Source organism: Leucopleurus acutus, assembly GCF_964270905.1.
Source record: "Leucopleurus acutus genome assembly, chromosome: 10".
NCBI lineage: Eukaryota > Metazoa > Chordata > Mammalia > Artiodactyla > Delphinidae > Leucopleurus > Leucopleurus acutus.
The window spans coordinates 42,913,560-42,931,822 of record NC_139153.1 but is presented as its reverse complement, the minus strand read 5'-3'; the positions used below and the strand labels follow the sequence as shown (position 1 = coordinate 42,931,822).

At 49.4% G+C, this 18,263-nt stretch overlaps 1 protein-coding gene across 4 annotated transcripts in view; it reads right to left on the bottom strand.

The window, feature by feature from the left end:
* Positions 1-620: 620 nt before the first annotated feature.
* Positions 621-18,263, bottom strand: part of ZDHHC3 (zDHHC palmitoyltransferase 3) — a 54,251-nt gene continuing 36,608 nt past the window's right edge. For 2 of the 4 annotated variants that reach the window (XM_082847795.1, XM_082847792.1), the window contains 2 exons: positions 15,705-15,835; positions 621-1,782 (listed from right to left, as the gene is read on the bottom strand). In XM_082847795.1, the coding sequence (XP_082703921.1) occupies positions 1,525-1,782; positions 15,705-15,835 (389 nt within the window). In that variant the 3' untranslated portion in view covers positions 621-1,524. Of the gene's footprint in view, positions 1,783-11,014; positions 11,264-11,290; positions 13,240-15,704; positions 15,836-18,263 lie in introns of those variants that run through there. The other 2 variants (XM_082847794.1, XM_082847793.1) reach the window with 2 other exon arrangements.

The following is an 18,263-nucleotide window of genomic DNA, read 5'->3' as shown; positions in this document are numbered from 1 at the left end:
TCACTCTAACACCTGAAACATCCCCCTCCTCCAGGCAGTGTTGGGCGTGATCGGAGAGCACCCCTACCCCTCATACCAGGCAGGCCCATCCCAGGCCCTTACCCTGCTGAGCACTCCCAGCTCACACGTGGTGAGGACAGCCAGCCCTGTGCTCCCCGGACATGCTGCTGGACCCCAGGTCCCCTTTTCAGGAAGGCCTTTCTTTGGGAACCATCTTGGATGTGGCCCTAGATGTGGTCTGTGAATTTGCTGATCCTGTTGCTTCAGTTCCTCTCTCATGGCCAAGGAGGTAAGATCCATCCCTCTGTACCTCCCATTCACTCCCTGATCCCCAGGAATAAAGCTGCCTTTGTGACCCTGTGGGCCTCCACCTCGGGGTGCAGAGGGGGCAGGCCAGCCAGAGGGGTCCTGACTTGGACCAGACCCAGGAAAAGAAGGGTGTTAAACAAGGGTGCCCCTTCCTGACCTTTGGGGTAAAGAAGACATCCCAAGGGGTGCCCCACGTCTGCCCTGCCCACCACCTCATCTCACCAGGGCTGGTGGCCTCAGAGAGACACGATGGGCACTGTCTTGGGAGAACTGGCCTAAAACATTCAGGCCAGATTTCTGGTCAGTTCTGCCCATGTGGGTGGTTAGACTCTCTCCAGGACGGACAGTTAAATGCAGTTCTCATAGGGGAGGTCAGAGTTCCGGTAGCTCTAAACAGGTTCTTCCTCCCGACTCTCCAGTGGGAACGGACCGATTTTTAGCCACAAGGCAGGACACCTCCGAGCTGACTCAGGGATTCTAGTATCTATAGAACGGGAGCTAAGTTTGGGTGTTACTGTCATAACTCAGGCTTGCTTCCAACCTCGGCATGTCCCGCGTGTGTGTGTATAGCCTGCTGTTGGAGTCTTCTCCCAAACCAAGCCTGAGCCCTGAAGGTAGCTGAGGCCGCCATGCCTTTCTTCTAGTTTAGGCAGGCACCAGGGGGAAGCCCTTTCGGGGGAGTGACCAGAATCCTTTCAGCCTTTCCAGGTCCATCTCTCCTGATGCCAGTGTCCCACCCCAGGTTCCCAAGGCCAGCCCTGCTCTGTTCTTCCATCATAACCACACAGCCTTAGTTCTCAAAAGCCAGGAGCCTGGGCCCCAACCTTCTCAAGAGAAGACAGACATCCCAAGAAAGGACACAGGCCAGTTCTTTTCTGCCCCCAGGCTGCCCTATTCAGAGCCTCCTTTGCTGGGTGAGGGTGCACAGGCTGTGAAGGGCGCCCAGCCTCGGAGAATGGTTCCTGACAATCCCTCATGGGCAGATGAGCTCAGAGCAAGTTTCTCATCTTCCTCTGTCACCCCTAGTCCACCCCCATCCCCGACCTGGTCCAACGTGGGGAGAGGGAGGAGGGGTCAGAGGACGGCAAGGTCAAGGGGGTGGTGTGAAGGGAGCAGTGGGTGCAGGGGAGCGAGTGGTGCGCAGGAGCCCTGTGGCAATGATGCCGGCACGTAGGCTGATGCGGCTGCCTGGTGCCTGGCCCTCTCCCCACAGTATCATTCATCTATCACCTCCACAGAGTCCTCGTCCTTCCTCTGCTCTGAGTGCTCCTCTGTTGTTTCTGTGTTCTCAGTGTCTGACAGCGATGCCACCTGTCGCACCCAGCCACTGTCACTGAGAGGCTTTGGATGACGCAGTCCGGAGAAGGGGTTGAACCAGTTCAGGGAAAAGTCCCCACCAAAGGTCTCTTTGACTGACTTCCAGCTGCTTGTGCGTTCCCTGGGCTGGTGCTTTCGTTTGAGGCGCTCAATGCCCTGGAGGGACAATGGGATAAAGAGGGTCAGCGTGGGACAGCCGTGCGCCATCTAACACACCCCAGGTCCCGGCACAGCAGAGCACCAAGGCCCAGGGGTTCCCAGAGGGTGGGGAGGGGCTCGGAGCAGCACAGCAAGCAGGGCCTGTGTTTCCCACCAACTGCCCTCCTTTCCTTCCACAGGAGCAAGGGTGCCCGGCCAGCTGCTGCGCAGTGACCAGGCTGCCCAGTGGCTAAGGGCCAAGGAGTAACATCTCAGGCCTCTGCAGGCATGAGCTGGGCCATCTGTCCGGAGACCACCCAGAAAGACAACCCCTCCCCAAGTATCCTGGGCCACTCCCCCTACAGCAGGCGCAGCAAACCCAGCACGAAGGAGGATGATGCGGTTAAGGGGAAGAGCAGGAGACACACGAAGCGTGAGGTGAGGAAGCAGAGGTGTGCACAGCGAGTGCCAACATGCAGCGGGCAGCTGGAGGGTGCACGGGGCTGCTGCGAGGGGGCAAAGGCTGGCGTCGAAACTGCACATGCAGTAGACATGCCCTGTGGCCTCTCCCGAGCTGCCCACTCACCTGCCTCTGGGTGTCGGCTGCGCCAGGCCACAGAAGAGGGTGTTGGGAAGGGGGAGAAGCCAAAGGAGTTAAAGGCACAGCCAGGCCAGCTCTCCAGGCCCACCACACCCTCTGCAGAGGCTTTACCCCCACTGGGGCTCTGCCTCCTCCATCTCTTCTGGAAGCCAAGGAGATTTGTCGTGGGCTTCCCAGGCACAGGTACTGCTCACTGACAGCACTTTCCACCTCGGAATGACCTCTGAGTACCTAGTTCTAGGTTTTCTCTTCTTTTCCACACAAGATCCTTACATAACCAGCATAATTCTTTCTGTTGTGCAGAAGGAGAAACTGAGATACACGTACAGACTGAGATCTGGCCACACCTGGGCCAGTTCCTCTCCACCACTCTTTCTTCCCACACCATCTCAGAGGTTTAAGTTTCTTGGCTTTTGGAAAAATGGTAGGTTAAAGAACCTGATCTCAAAGTATCTCCTCATAAGATACTTCCTAATTACCGAGGGTAAAACAGTACCTTTACGGTAAGGAAACTTCGCAGATATAACTTTAACCAATTGAAGTTAACATCACCAATAATGAAATGTATCAACATCATGTGCCCTCCGATACGGTGCCCCAAGAAGGACAGAACATCACTTCACTGGTTTTCCTGCCCAAAAGGCATAATCTCAATCTAATTATGTGAAAACATCAGACAAATGCAGATGTCAGGATATTCCACAGAATATCTTCAACAGGATAATAATCTTCAATAGGATCAAAGTCTGATGAAATTGTTTTGGAACCAGACAGAAGTGGTGGTTGTACAATATTATGAACATACTAAATGCCACTGAACCACACACTTTAAAATGGTTGCTTTTATGTGATGTGAATTTAACCTCAACTAGAAAGAGGATCAGGTTCATGAAAGACAGAGAAAGACTGAGGAGGAACTAAAGACACAGGACAAAGGATGCAATGTGGCATCCTGGAACAGAGAACGATACTAGTGGGACAACTGGAGAACTCTGAATAAGGTATATAGATTAGTTAATGGTATTGTATCAGTAAATTTCCAGGTTTTTATATTTGTGTTATGGTTTTATAAAATGTTTACATTTGGAAAGATTGATTGAAAGGCATATGGGAGCTCTTTGTACTATTTTTACTAATTTTTTTTTTTTTTGGTTAAGTCTGAAATTATTTCTCAATAAAAAGCTAAGAAAACTCTGAGACACGATTTATGCAATACAGTCTTGAACACGGATTAATAATGAGAAGTTGGAAACAATCAAAATGTCCAATAATGATGGCTAAGTAAATTATTCTATAAAGCACAACACTATGCAGTTATTGAAAGTGGCATCAACGACAAGGGCCTAATTTTCAAAATATACAAACAGCTCATACAACTCAATAACAAAAAACAAATAACCCAATCCAAAAATTGGCAGAAGGCCTAAACAGACATTCCTCCAAAGAAGACATATAGATGGCCAGTAGGCACATGAAAAGATGCTCATCATCGCTAATTATTAGAAAAATGAAAATAAAAACTGCAGTGAGGTACCACTTCACACTGGTCGGAATGGCCATCATCAAAAAGTCTACAAATAATAAATGCTGGAGAGAGTGTGGAGAAAAGGGAATCCTCTTAACACTGCTGGTGGGAATGTAAATTGGTATGGAAAACATACCAATGGCTGCTATGGAAAACAGTATGCAGGTTCCTCAAAGAACTAAAAATGGAGTTGCCATATGATCCAGCAATACCACTCCTGGGCATGTACCCAGACAAAATTATAATTTGAAAAGATACATGCACCCCTATATTCAAAGAAGCACTATTTACAATAGCCAAGACATGGAAACAACCTAAATGTCCATCGACAGATGAATGGATAAAGAAGATGTGGTGGGGAGATACACACACACACACACACACACACACACACACACACACACAATGGAATACTACTCAGCCATATAAAAGAATGAAATAATGCCATTTGCAGCTACATGGATGGACCTACACAAATACCATATAGTATCACTTAAATGTGGAGACTAAACTATAACACACATGAACATATCTAAGAAACAGAAACAGACTCACAGACACAGAGAACAGACTTGTGGTTGACAAGCGGGAGGGGAGGTGGGAGGGAAGGATTGGGAGTTTGGGATTAGTAGTTGCAAACTATTATATATAGAATGGATAAACAACAAAGTCCTATTGTATAGCACAGGGAACTATATTCAATATCCTGTGATAAACCACAATGGAAAAGAATGTGAAAAAGAATATATATATACATGTATAACTGAATCACTTTGCTGAACAGCATAAATTAACACATCATTGTAAGTCAACTATACTTCAATAAAATTAAAAAAAAAAAGTGGCATCAATACAGTTTTACATACACTGGAAAGTCCTGTCCACGTGGTGACAAGGGAAGAAAGCAAAGTTGCATCTGACATCATTGTGGAACCTGGGGTTTGGGGATGGGATTTTATTTTATTTTTTTAAAATTAATTAATTAATCAGCTGAGTTGGGTCTTTGTTGCTGCGTGCGGGCTTTCTCTAGTTGCAGCAAGTGGGGACTACTCTTCATTGCAGCGTGCGGGCTTCTCATTGCAGTGGCTTCTCTTGTTGCGAAGCATGGGCTCTAAGCGCCCGGGCTTCAGTAGTTGCAGCACGTGGGCTCAGCAGTTGCAGCACATAGGCTCTACAGCGCAGGCTCAGTAGTTATGGTGCAGGGGCTTAGTTGCTCCACGGCATGAGGGATCTTCCCGGACCAGGGCTCGAACCTGTGTTCCTTGCATTGGCAGGCAGGTTCTTAACCATTGCACCACCAGGGAAGTCCTGGGGATGGGATTTTAGATTTGATTTATTTCTGTAGACTTCCCACATGTTCCAAATTTTCACCAAGAAGCAGATGTGACTTTTATAATCAGAACAAAAAAGCTGTTTCAGAAAATGGACCTTATTGACACAACTCTTGAGGGAAACTCACGTGAGTCTGGGGCACAGGATGCTGTGCTATTCACGGTCCGGCCCCTCACCAGGCCTCCCTCCTTAGCGGGAGCAGCAATGGCCAGCTGAGTGACTTGCTTTGGGGATTCTGGGTTCCCTTCCTGGGTGATCATTTGCAGCCTGTTGAGAGAGGCGTTCTAACCATGACTGCAGGGGCGCTGGGATGTGGCCACTTGGCAGACCAGGCTGCAGAGGGGACACCCAGAAATGACAGACTGGCTGGGTCTGCACTGACTGAGCTCACTCAAAGCCGTGACTGTGGGTCCTTACAACCACCCCGAGAGGAGGTGGGTGTTAGTACTAACGCTTGTTATAGGGGAAGACAGGGGTTCTGAGAGGCTGTGACAGCGGCCGAAGCTCATCCTGCTGGTTGTGCCTCAGAACCAGGATGAGAACTGGTGTGTTCTCTCTGCTCAATGCATTTTCAATTCTACTGCAAATCCTCACTCAAAGGCAGAGAAAAGCTGCAGAGGGAAATGAAGCAAAAGAGCCCACGGGACAACACAGATGGAAAGATGTATCATGTTCTTATACTGGAAGAATTAATATTGTTAAAATGACCACACTACCCCAGACAATCTACAGATTCAACGGAATCCCTATCAAATCACTATCTGTCTCCTAGAGCAAAGGAAATAAAAGCAAAAATAAACAAGTGAGACCTAATTAACCTTAAACGCTTTTGCATACCAAAGGAAACCATGGACAAAACAAAGACGATCTACAGAATGGGAGAAAATATTTGCAAATTATATGACCAATGAAGGGTTAATATTCAAAATATATAAACAGCTCATACAACTCAATAGCAACAAACAAACAAACAAGCTGCTTAAAAAATGGGCAGAAGACCTGAATAAACAGATCTCCAAAGAGGACAGGCAGATGACCAACAGGCACGTGAAAATATGCTCAACATCACTAATCATCAGAGAAATGCAAATCAAAACTACAATATCACCTGTAAGACTGGCTATCATCGAAAACAATACAAATAACAAATGTTAACAAGGATGTGGAGAAAAGGGAACACTTGTGCACTGTTGGTGGGAATGTAAATTGGTGAAACCACTGTGGAAAACAGTATGGAGGTTTCTCAAAAAACTAAAAATATAACTACCATATGACCCACCAATTCCACTCCTGGATATATATCTGAAAGAAACAAAAACATTGATTCAAAAAGTTACCGCAGGGCTTCCCTGGTGGCGCAGTGGTTGAGAGTCTGCCTGCTGATGCAGGGGACACGGGTTCGTGCCCCGGTCTGGGAAGATCCCACATGCCGCGGAGCGGCTGGGCCCGTGAGCCATGGCCGCTGAGCCTGCGCGTCCGGAGCCTGTGCTCCGCAACGGGAGAGGCCACAACAGTGAGAGGCCCGCGTACCGCAAAAAAAAAAAAAAAAAAAAAAAAAAAGTTACCGCAAGGTTCAAAGCAGTGCTATTTACAATAGCCAAGACATAGAAGCAACCTAAATGTACGTCAACAGGTGAATGGATAAAGAAGATGTGGTATATATATACAATGGAATATTACTGAGCCATAAAAAAGAACTTTTGCCATTTGCAACAACATGGATGGGTATTATGCTAAGTGAAATAAGTCGGACAGAGAAAGACAAATACTGTATGATATCACCTCTATGTGGAATCTAAAAAATACAAAAAACCAGTAAATATAACAAAAAAGAAGCAGACTCACAGATATAGAGAACAAATTAGTGGTTACCAGTGGGGAGAGGGAAAAGATGTGGGGCGATATAGGAGTAAGTTATTAAAGGTACAAACTGTTCTGTATAAAATAAGCTACAAGGATATATTGTACAACACAAGGAATATAGCCAATATTTTATAATAATTATAAATGGAGTATAACCTTTAAAATTTTTCAATCATATATTGTAACGTATAATATTGTACATCAACCATACTTCAATCAAAAAAATTTTTTTAATTAAAAAAAAAAAGAGAGCCCACAGGATGATGATTTTCCCCTGTGGTGGCGTGTTCCCAGAAGAGCACTCTTGGTCTCTACTCAACCTCCTCAGCAAGCTCGTAAAAATGTTCCAGATGGAGCCTGGCCTGCCCACCAGATGAACCTCCTCAGCAGTTAAGTAAACATCCAGGAGTGTCAGCTCTGGGTCTGAAGAGGAGAAAATATTCCAAACGAATCTGATGCATAAGAAAGGCTGAGGGTCTGGACCCTCAGGTTCAGGAGGAGCCAGTGGGGTTTCTTTTTCCTGGTAGGACGCAATTTTGAGTTCTGTGTGGATATAGAGGCGTCCTGAAGGCAGAGTTCTTAAGCTGGAGGTTTGCGGAGGCAGCAGTGATACCCACTTTAGGCTCATGCAGACAAGAATGGTTGATCCCTGGTAAGGGGGCAACAGCCTAAACCAGCACCTCTTGCAGGGAGTGTGTGACTTGGGCCTTTTGGGCTTGGTCTCCCTGGGTGACACATGAGCTGTGATCTATAAACAAACTCACGAATGCCCCAAAATGAATGTACCAGGACTACGGCTCCCCAGCAGGTAGAGACCCAGGCACATGCTCTGTAAGGACTCAGCTAAGGCCCACGGAGCAAGAGCAGGAGGTCCCCCTGCTCCCTGCATCTCAGACATAGAAAGTCGGAGGTGCTGCAGCTTATGCAAATGTGTCCTCCTCAGAGATGGCCAGACAACTCTCTCATCAGTGGTTTCACATCTTTTTAGTGCAGCCCACAATAGGAAATACACTTCTGTTGCATATGAGCGCGCGCGTGCACACCCGCCCCACTCCTCCCGGAAGTTTCATGAAACAATATGTATTTTACAAGATGTAATGCATTATTTTTTATTTCTTTAAAAAAATTCTGTTGCAAACCATTACACTGATCTCACACATCATGAACAGTTGTGTACATGGTCTGAAAGTACAGCTTCAACAGAGCTAACATTCCCTAAAGCCATACAATGTTCCAGACACCATCCTAACATTTACATTCATTTCTCTTTGAATCCTCACAGCAATTTTGTGATTTAGATTATCTCCCTGATTTTACAGACAAGAAAATTGAGGCTTAAGTAAATTACTGCCTAAGGTCACACAGGAAGGAAGTAGCTGAGCAGGGATTTGAACCAAAGACCAAGGCCAGGGCCCAAGGCCCCATCACCCCATGACCTCAGCTGCAGAAATTCAGGGCATCCTTTATGTCCATGTCAGAGCACGTTGTCTTCCCCTCGAAGGTTTTTACAAACACTATTCTGCAACGCTTTTCATAATTCCTTGGATCGGCGTCATCAGCTCCCGTGTGCGCAGATGAGGGATCCCTGGGACTCACTCAGTTTTGCTAGCATAATCACGAGGCTCAAGTCATTAACGATTTTTTCTTGAGAAAGCGGGGTGGGGGAATGAAGTCTTTGGTTTGGGAGAGTAGACTCGTCAGTGGCTTGTTTCTGTTTCACTGTGAATCCTTTATCCTTTGTTAGGTGATTCTCAGGCAGATATGTATTTAAAAGATACAAGAAAAAGCCACATGGGTGTTGAGGTCCACAGATGGAAACCAAAGGCCAGGACGTTCATGTGCGTGGCCGCGCCAGGCTCTAATCACTCACTGGCCACCGCTCCCACTGGGAGGACCCTGGCTTCACTCTGTCTCATCTCCTTTTGGGATGGTTCTTCCAGAAACCAGCTGGCCAGATAAGATGTGGAGACAGATTGCTGGACAGACTAACAGTTTGGCTCTCCTTCTAACAAATACTTTCCTTGTTTTCTCAGCATTCATTGGCTGGGGAGGCCGCTGGTTATGAGGGAAGAGGGGCTCACAGTGGGCACAGCCCACCCAGCACCACACTGAGCCCCGCAGCACACAGGATCGCTTAATCAGCAGGCCTTTGGGCAACCCCTGCAAGCCCCAAGTGGATCCTCAGACTTGAACATGCGTCACCATCAATGGGAGGGCTGTGAAAATCCAGATCGCTGCTGCCCCACCCCCTCAGAGTTTCTGATTCAGCAGGTCTGGAATGGAGCCTGAGAATCTGCATCTCTAATAAGTCCCCAGGTGATGAGGATGTTGCTGGTCTGTGGACCACACTTTGAGGTGCACTGCCTCAGTACATCCTCAGCAAGAAGATTCACAAGAGGGAATCCAGTAAAATCTTCTTCTCTTCACGTATCTTTGACAACTAAGGTCCCCTTTAAGGTTGGAACCCCTCACTTCTACTGGTTGGCTCACCCTGGAGGCTTATGCACTACAAGTTTTCAAGTGAGAAAAACGTAAAACCCATTGGCCTAGTTGGGAGAGCCCAGCCCAGCCTCTCAAAGTCTGGGGTTTCTGTGTGATGCCAACCTCACGTTAAGTGTTTAATAAACATTGTTTAACCTACCTCATCAGGAAGGTGGATTATTTATCTATCTATCTATTTATTTATTTATGGCTGTGTTGGGTCTTCATTTCTGTGTGAGGGCTTTCTCTAGTTGCGGCGAGCGGGGGCCACTCTTCATCGCGGTGTGTGGGCCTCTCACTGTCGCGGCCTCTCTTGTGGAGCACAGGCTCCAGACGCGCAGGCTCAGTAGTTGTGGCTCATGGGCCTAGTTGCTCTGCGGCATGTGGGATCTTCCCAGGCCAGGGCTCGAACCCGTGTCCCCTGCATTGGCAGGCAGATTCTCAACCACTGCGCCAGGGAAGTCCCCAGGAAGTTGGATTTTAAAAGCTGGTAACTCAACATGTCTCACTTTGGGTTCTTCCAAGGAAAAAGTATTACAAAGATGAAATGGTATGATTAAAAGGAGACGTAGCACATACACTTCTACCCGAATCCACTTTGTGCATGACGTCAGCAAGCCCATGCAAATATGCATAGATTTGTTTGCTCCTAAGCCTTTTGCATGGTCAGTCTGGTTGCTACGAACACAAACAGGAAGTTGACAGGCAGGAAGGAGTCACCTAATCCAACTGGCCAAGTCACCTTCCTCTTTATTTTTCCTTTCCACTCCTCAGAGCCCACATTCTGAAAGACTGTGGCTACTACTGTCTCATTTTCCCATGCACACACCATTCAGTGCTGTCAGGATTCCTGTGCCAAAGCAAAAGGCTAGGGCTGCCTTTGTGTAGAGGTGTCCTCCTTCATCAGACGACTGGGAATACTGAGGAGGGCTCAGGGATGCCTGTTTCTTCCTGTCACTATGCTGCAGAAGACAGCCACATTCCTTAGTCATTGTGCTCCTGGCAAAACGTTCTCTATCTCAACAAGATGAAATAGGAAGAACACAGAGAATTTTGAGCTATTCCTATGTTCTGAGTATAGCATTTCACTCTGGCTTGAGAACTGGGGAAAATTCGTTCTTTCAGCCAAAGGGCTCATAAAAACCCAGACAAAATCATACAGGATGTCGGAAGGAGACTCTCCCTCTGGGAAAGATATACATGGTATGCTTAGGTATAAATGATGAGTTTCTATTTTTAGGATTTGAAAAAAATTCAATACATCTTCAGCACTATCTACTGTATTCCTTAGAAATTCCATGGGAGGAAGAACCAACTTGGGTCACTTAAAAAAATGCCCTTGAAGATGGGGTATTTTGAGGCATCCAAATACTTAAAAATATTCCCTGAGTCCTACTCTCTCTTCTGAAAGCACATGGGAAACAAATGCTATAAAGTAGATTTAAAAGCAGCATTAAAAAAAAAAAGCCCAGATCACAGCCTTGACCATGGCGTAAATAGCACAGCAGAGGCAGGTCGAAGTTAATTGACTTAGGAAAGGTCACAGGGTTCCTTGGTTAAACATCCGAGGCATGGTGAAGAGCTCCTCAAAGCGATGTCCCAGGGCGTGTGTGGAAGCTTCCAGTGATTTCCTCTGGCTTGACTTTGCCTTCTGCTGGGTGGGCAGAAGAAAATGGGTCTCTCTCCCAGGCCCAACCCTAGAAGCAAACTCCACAGACCTGATGAGTTTTTCTGTAGCAACTGGGAGCCCACAAGCATAAGAGAAGGGACGCAGGCAGCAGAAAGAGCCAGAGGAGAGAGGCCCGGTGGGGGCACCTTGTCCAAAACGGGGCTGTAAACGTCCTTTAGTGGCAACACAATAGAAACCTCATTCAAGAGAGGAAGCATGCATACATGTCCTTTAAAAGCAATGAAAGAAATGCCCAAACACAGCACACTCACGTTGACTGGATAATCGGCTCTCCCTGAGGGGTAACACTGTGAGAGATGGGAGCTCAGCCAGAACAGGTTTTGGAAAAATTTTATTGCGTTTTGTTTCCATGTGGAAGCACTGACAGAATTGAAAAGAGGCAGCATGTTCCACTTACTTTTCTGAAAGATCACATAGCTAGATGAAGTCTCTCCTCACCCAGGGCTGATTTAATAAACCTCACCCCAAACCCACCCCAAGCAAAAGATAAAAAAAGGTTTGTGGTGATCGCTTAAAAAAACAAATCCATGTTGAGATGGTATTCGGATTTGCGACCTCTGCATTTGATGCGTACTCCCTGTCCCCTCACCTCCCGCCACTGTCTTCAGGCCCTTCCTCCTTCAAATGAGACTCAACACACAAGTATGCAAATGGAAAGAAAAGCTAGTCAGTTTCAGCGCCACAGGCTTAGGTGTGTCTGCTGATTCCAGTGGATGGATGGCCATCTCTCAACTTTAAAATGTTTGGCTGTAATGTTGCCCTTGCATCACGGTCAGCCCACGCAGGATAATGGTCTCCCAGGTTAAAATACAGACAAGACATGGGTATGTGCACATTTATGGGTCTAAAATGTCAGAAAGTAAACCCACTGCAGGGATTTACAAAATGAGGAAGAAGGGGTTGACTGGTGGAGCTGAGGCTGTTTCACTTGGCAGTAACACTGCTTAACCGACACCTCGCTAGGAGAGGGAGGGAGGTGGGGAGGTCAGAGAAGAAGCAAACGTTAATGAGGGAAATGTAGTTCGCCTGAAGCTGGGTCATTTTCTTCTTCCTTTGATTGTATAAGGCATTTTGAACTGGAAAAACTTCTTCACATTCTTCCAAATAATCAGAGTTGGAATATAACTGGTGATTCAGAATACAAATAAGACCCCTTTCATCTCCATCCCCCACCCCACAAGTCATTCTACACACCCAGAGCCCATAACGTACAAGGCAGGAAATTGATTTTGTGAATTAGGAGGCGAATCGTGTTCACATGGGGGATGAGGCCACTGTGTCAAGGACCCTTTTAAGGGCTCCATCCCTGATCCTGGCCCTCTCAGGTCACAAGGAGTAAGCATCCATCTTCGGTGAGGTTTTAACTCCCATTTGGGCGCTCGCCACTGCCTCCTGGGCAGTGGGAGGTCATGGGCCCTCCTGGCTCTCCTATGCGTCCCAAACAGGTGTCCGGGCCGGTCCATCCACGCACAAGTGTCACGACTCAGTTAGTACAAGGGGGCATGGCCTGGAGACAGCGCCCTCCACATTAGTCATGCCAGACAGACAGCAGAGAGGAAACCAGAGATCAGAGAAGTGATTTTAAAAAGGAAAAAAGAAAAGCAGCTTCGGTCACCAAAAAAATAGAAAGGATGATCTTTTAAAAATAAAACATGGGGACATTTTTTTTTTCTCTGCAATGTTCAGCCATTTTACTTGAGACATTAAAAAAAATGTTTTAGAGTAGTTGTTTTGCTTTTTCGGTTTAAACGTTCATGAGAACGGATTGGATGGTAGTGCTGGGATGTGGTTTGTGTCTGAGTGGCAATGCTGGTCAGGGGTCCTTCAGACCACATACTGGTACGGGTCTGCCTTCCCTTGGTCTGGCGTGGCAAAGGGGCTGGCCCAGCCGAGAGAAAAGGGGTGGCCAAAAACGGCTTTCATGTTCATCCATTTTGTTTTTTTAGCCCATCTTCTCTCTTCCTTTTTCAATTGTTCTATTCCCTGAAAACAAGAACAATCATACTTTCAGTCAAGCACTTTACTGCTGTGGTTTTGGGGGAGAGATATCCATTAGCTTGAGGTGAATGGAGTAAATGCTTCCTTATTTTAAAGCCATGAAGCTCATCTACATAGTACATTCTTCTTCTCTTTCTCTCATAAAAAGTGCTAAAGAAAAAAATCATAATTTTTTTTTTTGGGGGTGGGCATATAGGCACACATGTATAAGTCCCTCCAGGAAGGAAGGGACAAATGAGCAAAGTCAGCAGGCCCCTAAGCCACTGTTCCTAGTTGTGCAATCCAGTGTTTTGTTAAGTGAGTCCTTGCTGGGTCTGCAGAGGCGCTTCAGGCCTGGTTCTGAGCTGTGTGTGCGGGAGCACTGTGAAGGCTGGGGCGCAGGAAGCCTCAGCTGGCGGGGAGCTTGAGATCATGATAGCCAAGGACGGCCATTAATTTGGGAACGGTTCATGGTAAGTCTGAAGCTACTATGACCACTTTGCAGACAAAAAAAAGAACCAAGTCAAAGGACCAGCTCTGGTGCTGTTAGGCCCCCCAGCCTGGGAGGCCAAGGAGCGCCCTGCTTAGCAGGACTGGCGAGGCACAGTGGAGGAGGTGGAACAGGAGGGAGAGGTCACCACAGAGGAGGAAGGAGAGGGATTAGTATAGGTTAGAAGGGCCGCACGGACAGACCGCTCAGCCTCAGCCTCAGTCCCGGCAAAGGCCTTCCTGTGCTCCTTTGGGGAGAAGTGTGACCCAAGGCCACCTCAGCAGTTGTCACAGAGCCCGCACGACCCCCTGGCCAAGTCTCGCAAGAAAAATGTGGCCTGGGGGAGCAGGCTGATCCCTCCCTTTTCCCTTCTCCTGAAGGAGCTGGTCGGCGGGTGGGGCCGGAGGACAGGGGGGAAGCAGCCTGGCAGGAGCCTGGCCAGGGGCCTGTCTGCTGTGGTCTCGGTGAGGTAGAGGCGCAGGGGTGGGGCCTGAGGGGACAGCCCAGTCTGAGTCTGGGCAGTGGGAGGTCATGGGCCCTCCTGGCTCTCCTATGCATCCCAAACAGGTGTCCCGGTCGGACACCTAGGTTCACAGCCTAGGGCCCTGGGACAATAGAGGCCAAGGGCAAGATGCCCTTTCCCATGAGCTGCAGGCCCTTGGCTTCTTTCTCCTTTCCTTTCAATGTGACTCCCTTTAGGAGTACCCTTGAGGGGGAAGAACAACTAGGACCAGGGCCATGAGAGTTTTCCTTCTAGCTCCCCCAGACCATGGCTTGTGTGGCCTGGGGGGGTGTTCCAACAGCGGGTAGGGCCAGATAGTCACCTCTGGGTTCCCTGCAGGTCTTACGCAGAGAAGTTTGTCACATTTACTGCATGGATACACAGCTGGATCTACACCACTGGCTACTATTTTTACAGACACTCTTTTATAATGATATGAATGCTTATAAAAGAAAAAAGGTGCTGAGAGGCACCCAACCTTCTAAACCATGGGGAATTGCCGCAGATCCAAATGGTGGTGCCTTGGCGGCCGGCAGCATCGTCCTTCTCCACATGCAGAATTTCCACACCCACAGGAATGGGGCCTCAGCAGCAGCAGCAACAACTGAGTCTTCCTACGAGCCTCCATCTAAGGCTGACTACCCAATCGGCCGAAGTTCCCCCAGAGAACCCTAGACGATTGTTGAGAGCTGCTACCTGAAGGGGACTTTGGGAAGCCAGGAGGAACTCATGACCTCACCCCAGAGCTAAGGGCTGCCCTTCCTCCTGGGGCCCCTTACCCAGACCCCAAACCCAAACAGGGAAGAAATGCCCACATCACAGCCACGGACTGACCACCTGGAGGCTTCTGGACACCTTAGGAAGGTTGAGAGGTAGTGGCAGTGGCACCAGGGGTATGGGCTCCAGCTTGGCTGAGCCAGCAGCTTCAAAGCTCCCAGAGAAGGAGCTGTGAGCAGGGCGGAAGGTGGGGGCAGGTAGAAGGCAGCAGATGAGGACCAGAGCCGGGTCTTGCTGCCCACTGCTCTGGGGGCTCAAGCTGAGCTGTCCCCTGACTCCATCCTCAGGACCTGTTCGTGAAGGCACCTTCTCTGGGAAGCCGACCCTGTCTGTGCCACCTGGGTCAGGGTGGCCTTTGTCCACCACCTGTCTCCAAGCCTGTGGCCACTGGATGGGAAGGGCATCCCAGTGCCTAACAGAATGCCCGACCCAGAGCCGTGTATAAGACAGAACCATCACGGGAAGGTGGAAGGGCTCGTAACAAAAGGGAACCCTTTGCCGAGGCTGCGGGGCCCCATTCCTGGTGTGATGTGAGTGCCAGTCCCAAGTGGGGAGGAAGAAGATCTCGAGTCAGTGCAAATGGAGGAATGTGCCCTGCACACCCAGGGCCTGGCCGCTGGGCTCCCAGGTCTGGCCTGCAAGCAGCCCTCCCCCCACCCCAGCTGTGGAGGTAGATGGTGAGCAGGCTGCCCACTTGCTTACCGTCTCATCCGTGCAGATGGAGTGTACCTGGGTCCCAAACATGACTGATGTGAAAATGAGGAAGAGCAGCCCCTCGAAGCACAGGAGGATGAGGAGGATCACTGTGGTGGGTGGCGAGAAGGAGCTGCACTCTGAAAGAGAAGGGACACGTGGGGCTCAGGGCTGCCCCTCGCCACCCCCAGGGCTCCTCTCTGGCTTCGAGGCCATGGCAGGGGCCGTCCTCTCCCACACCTGCCTGCACCAGCTCTCCCTCAGGAAAGCCCTCCTCAGCAGGCTGGACCTTGCCGGCTTCCCCTCCCTCACACACACCACTCCCTGCTCTCCGTCCCTCTTCCTGGACAGCACGGGTGTCTGCATCCTGGTGCCAAGCACAGTACCCAGCACAGTCTGGAAGGACCAGAAGGACTCAGAGCTGAGGCACGAAGGCCTGATGACACCACAGGGAGACCCTCCTCTCCTCAGAGAGCAAAATGCAGGTTGCACAGGTGGAGGGGCCTCAGTCCAGGCCTGGTTTGGCCGTGGGTTTTCTGGGCATTCCTGTGCCTCTATCTGCTCACAGGTGAGAGGAAAAGCCAGGTCTGGAGGATCACTCAGTGGCTGTGGGATCCACAGCTCGGCAGGGGGCAGTCTAAGTGCTGGGGCTTGGCCTGACCCAGTAAGCCCCACGGGGAAGGCCCGTTCTCGGGAGCATCTGCGTCCCTGAGACAGTCAGTCCTGAAGCTGGGGAGCTGACAGAAGAGCCACCTGGCCCAGAGCAGACACTTTCACTCCCCTGGCCCCTACTACGACCTCATCCTGACCTGGGTGTGACCCGAGGCAAGTCCTTGTCCCTCTCCAGGCCTCTACTCCCTCCACTGTAGAGCAGTGAGGTTTGACCAGATGTGTGGTTTTGTTTTAGGCAGCAGAATCCTTTGTCTGAGTAGTGTCTAAGTCAGAAACCCAGCCCACTGAAAAGCAGAGGTGCTGAGGGAGCTGGTGGGGGGTGAGCAGGCAGAGGACCCCTTCTCTGGCTCTTCACCATCAAGGCAGCTTCTCAGGAGAGCCCTGGACCACCTTGGGAGACAGGGGCCCCATTTGTGGCACTGGTCCAGGCCCCTTGGTTGGCACTCACTACCCAAGGACTCCTGCCCTTGCCAACAGCTGCCGGGCCTGTGACACCCGGGCCGTGGCCCATGTTTCTGGCTTTTGCAGTGCTCTGGCCTGTTTTCCTGACAGAAGGGGTCTGGTCCTGTAGGGCAGAGCTGGGCTTCACTGGGCTTTGGGAATTCAGGGAGTAAGTGCCCCCTCCAACCTGCCCTGCTAGCTCCCTCACAGGAATGTCAGGCGAGGAAAAGGACATAAATCTGGAATGAGCTTAGAGACACACCAGCACTGAATGGGTGGCAGGGTAAGAGCATCTTGTCTAAATGCCATATCTCCCCACATCTTCCTCAGAACTTAACACCTCCACATGACTTCCCTTCTTGGTTCCTTGCTGGGCAGGGTGTGGTTAGGGTGGCCCAGCAGCCTGATGGGCTGGCCCTGGGTGGCCACAGCTGGGGCAGGTACCTGCCTGGCTTCTGGGCTGGTCAGGGTGGTGGGCAGGACAAGGCAGACAGGGTGGGCATGGATCCTGTACCAACTCCTGACTATGAACTCTCACTAACATCCTGACCTTCCCCTCTCTAGCTTGGGCTGGAACTGTGGCAGTCACGAAAATGGGGAGACATGGTGTTATGGACTAAATTGTAAACCACCCCCTGAAATTCACATGCCAAAGCCCTAACCCCCGAAGTGATATTATTTGGAGCCAGGGCCCTTGGGAGGTAATGAGGGTTGGAAGAGGTCATGAGGGTAGGGCCCTCGTGATAGGATTAGTTCTCTTATGAAAAGAGGCACCAGAGAGCTTGCTTTTCTCTCTCTGCCATGTGAGGACACAAGAGGAGAGGGCCGTCTGCAAGCCAGGAAAAGGGTCCTCACCAGGAATGGAATTGGTTGGTACCGTGATCTTGGACTTTCCAGCCTCCCAGACTGTGAGGAATGAATGTTTTAGCCTCCCAGTCTATGGTATCTTGTTATGGCAGCCTGAGGTGACTAATACCCACGGGATTTCTCTTCCCCTAGATGAGGTCAAGCCAGGCAGAGATGGGGGCAGGACCGGGGAGATACACTAAGTCCCCTACATACAAACCTTCAAGTCGCGAACTTTCAAAGATGTGAACGTGTGTTTGCATGTCCAATTACGTTAGTTGGATTATGTTAGTTGGGTACCTAGGCTAACGTTGTTGGACTTCACGAAAAAATTGGACTTATGAACGCACTCTCAGAACGGAACCTGTTCGTATATAGCGGACTTACTGTAGAAGGGGGGCAGATGCAAACTACAGAGGCAGGGAAAGCCTCAATATCTGGTTGGGAGCTAAAGATACTGTCCTTTTCACAGCCTCACAAGTTCTGGGGGAAATAATAGCAAGAAAAAGCCTAAGAAGTCAGCATGTGCAGGAAGAGCAAAACTCCTAAAAAATGATGAAATGAAGGGGGGAACCAATCAATGGAAAAAGAATGAAAATATGATGTTTC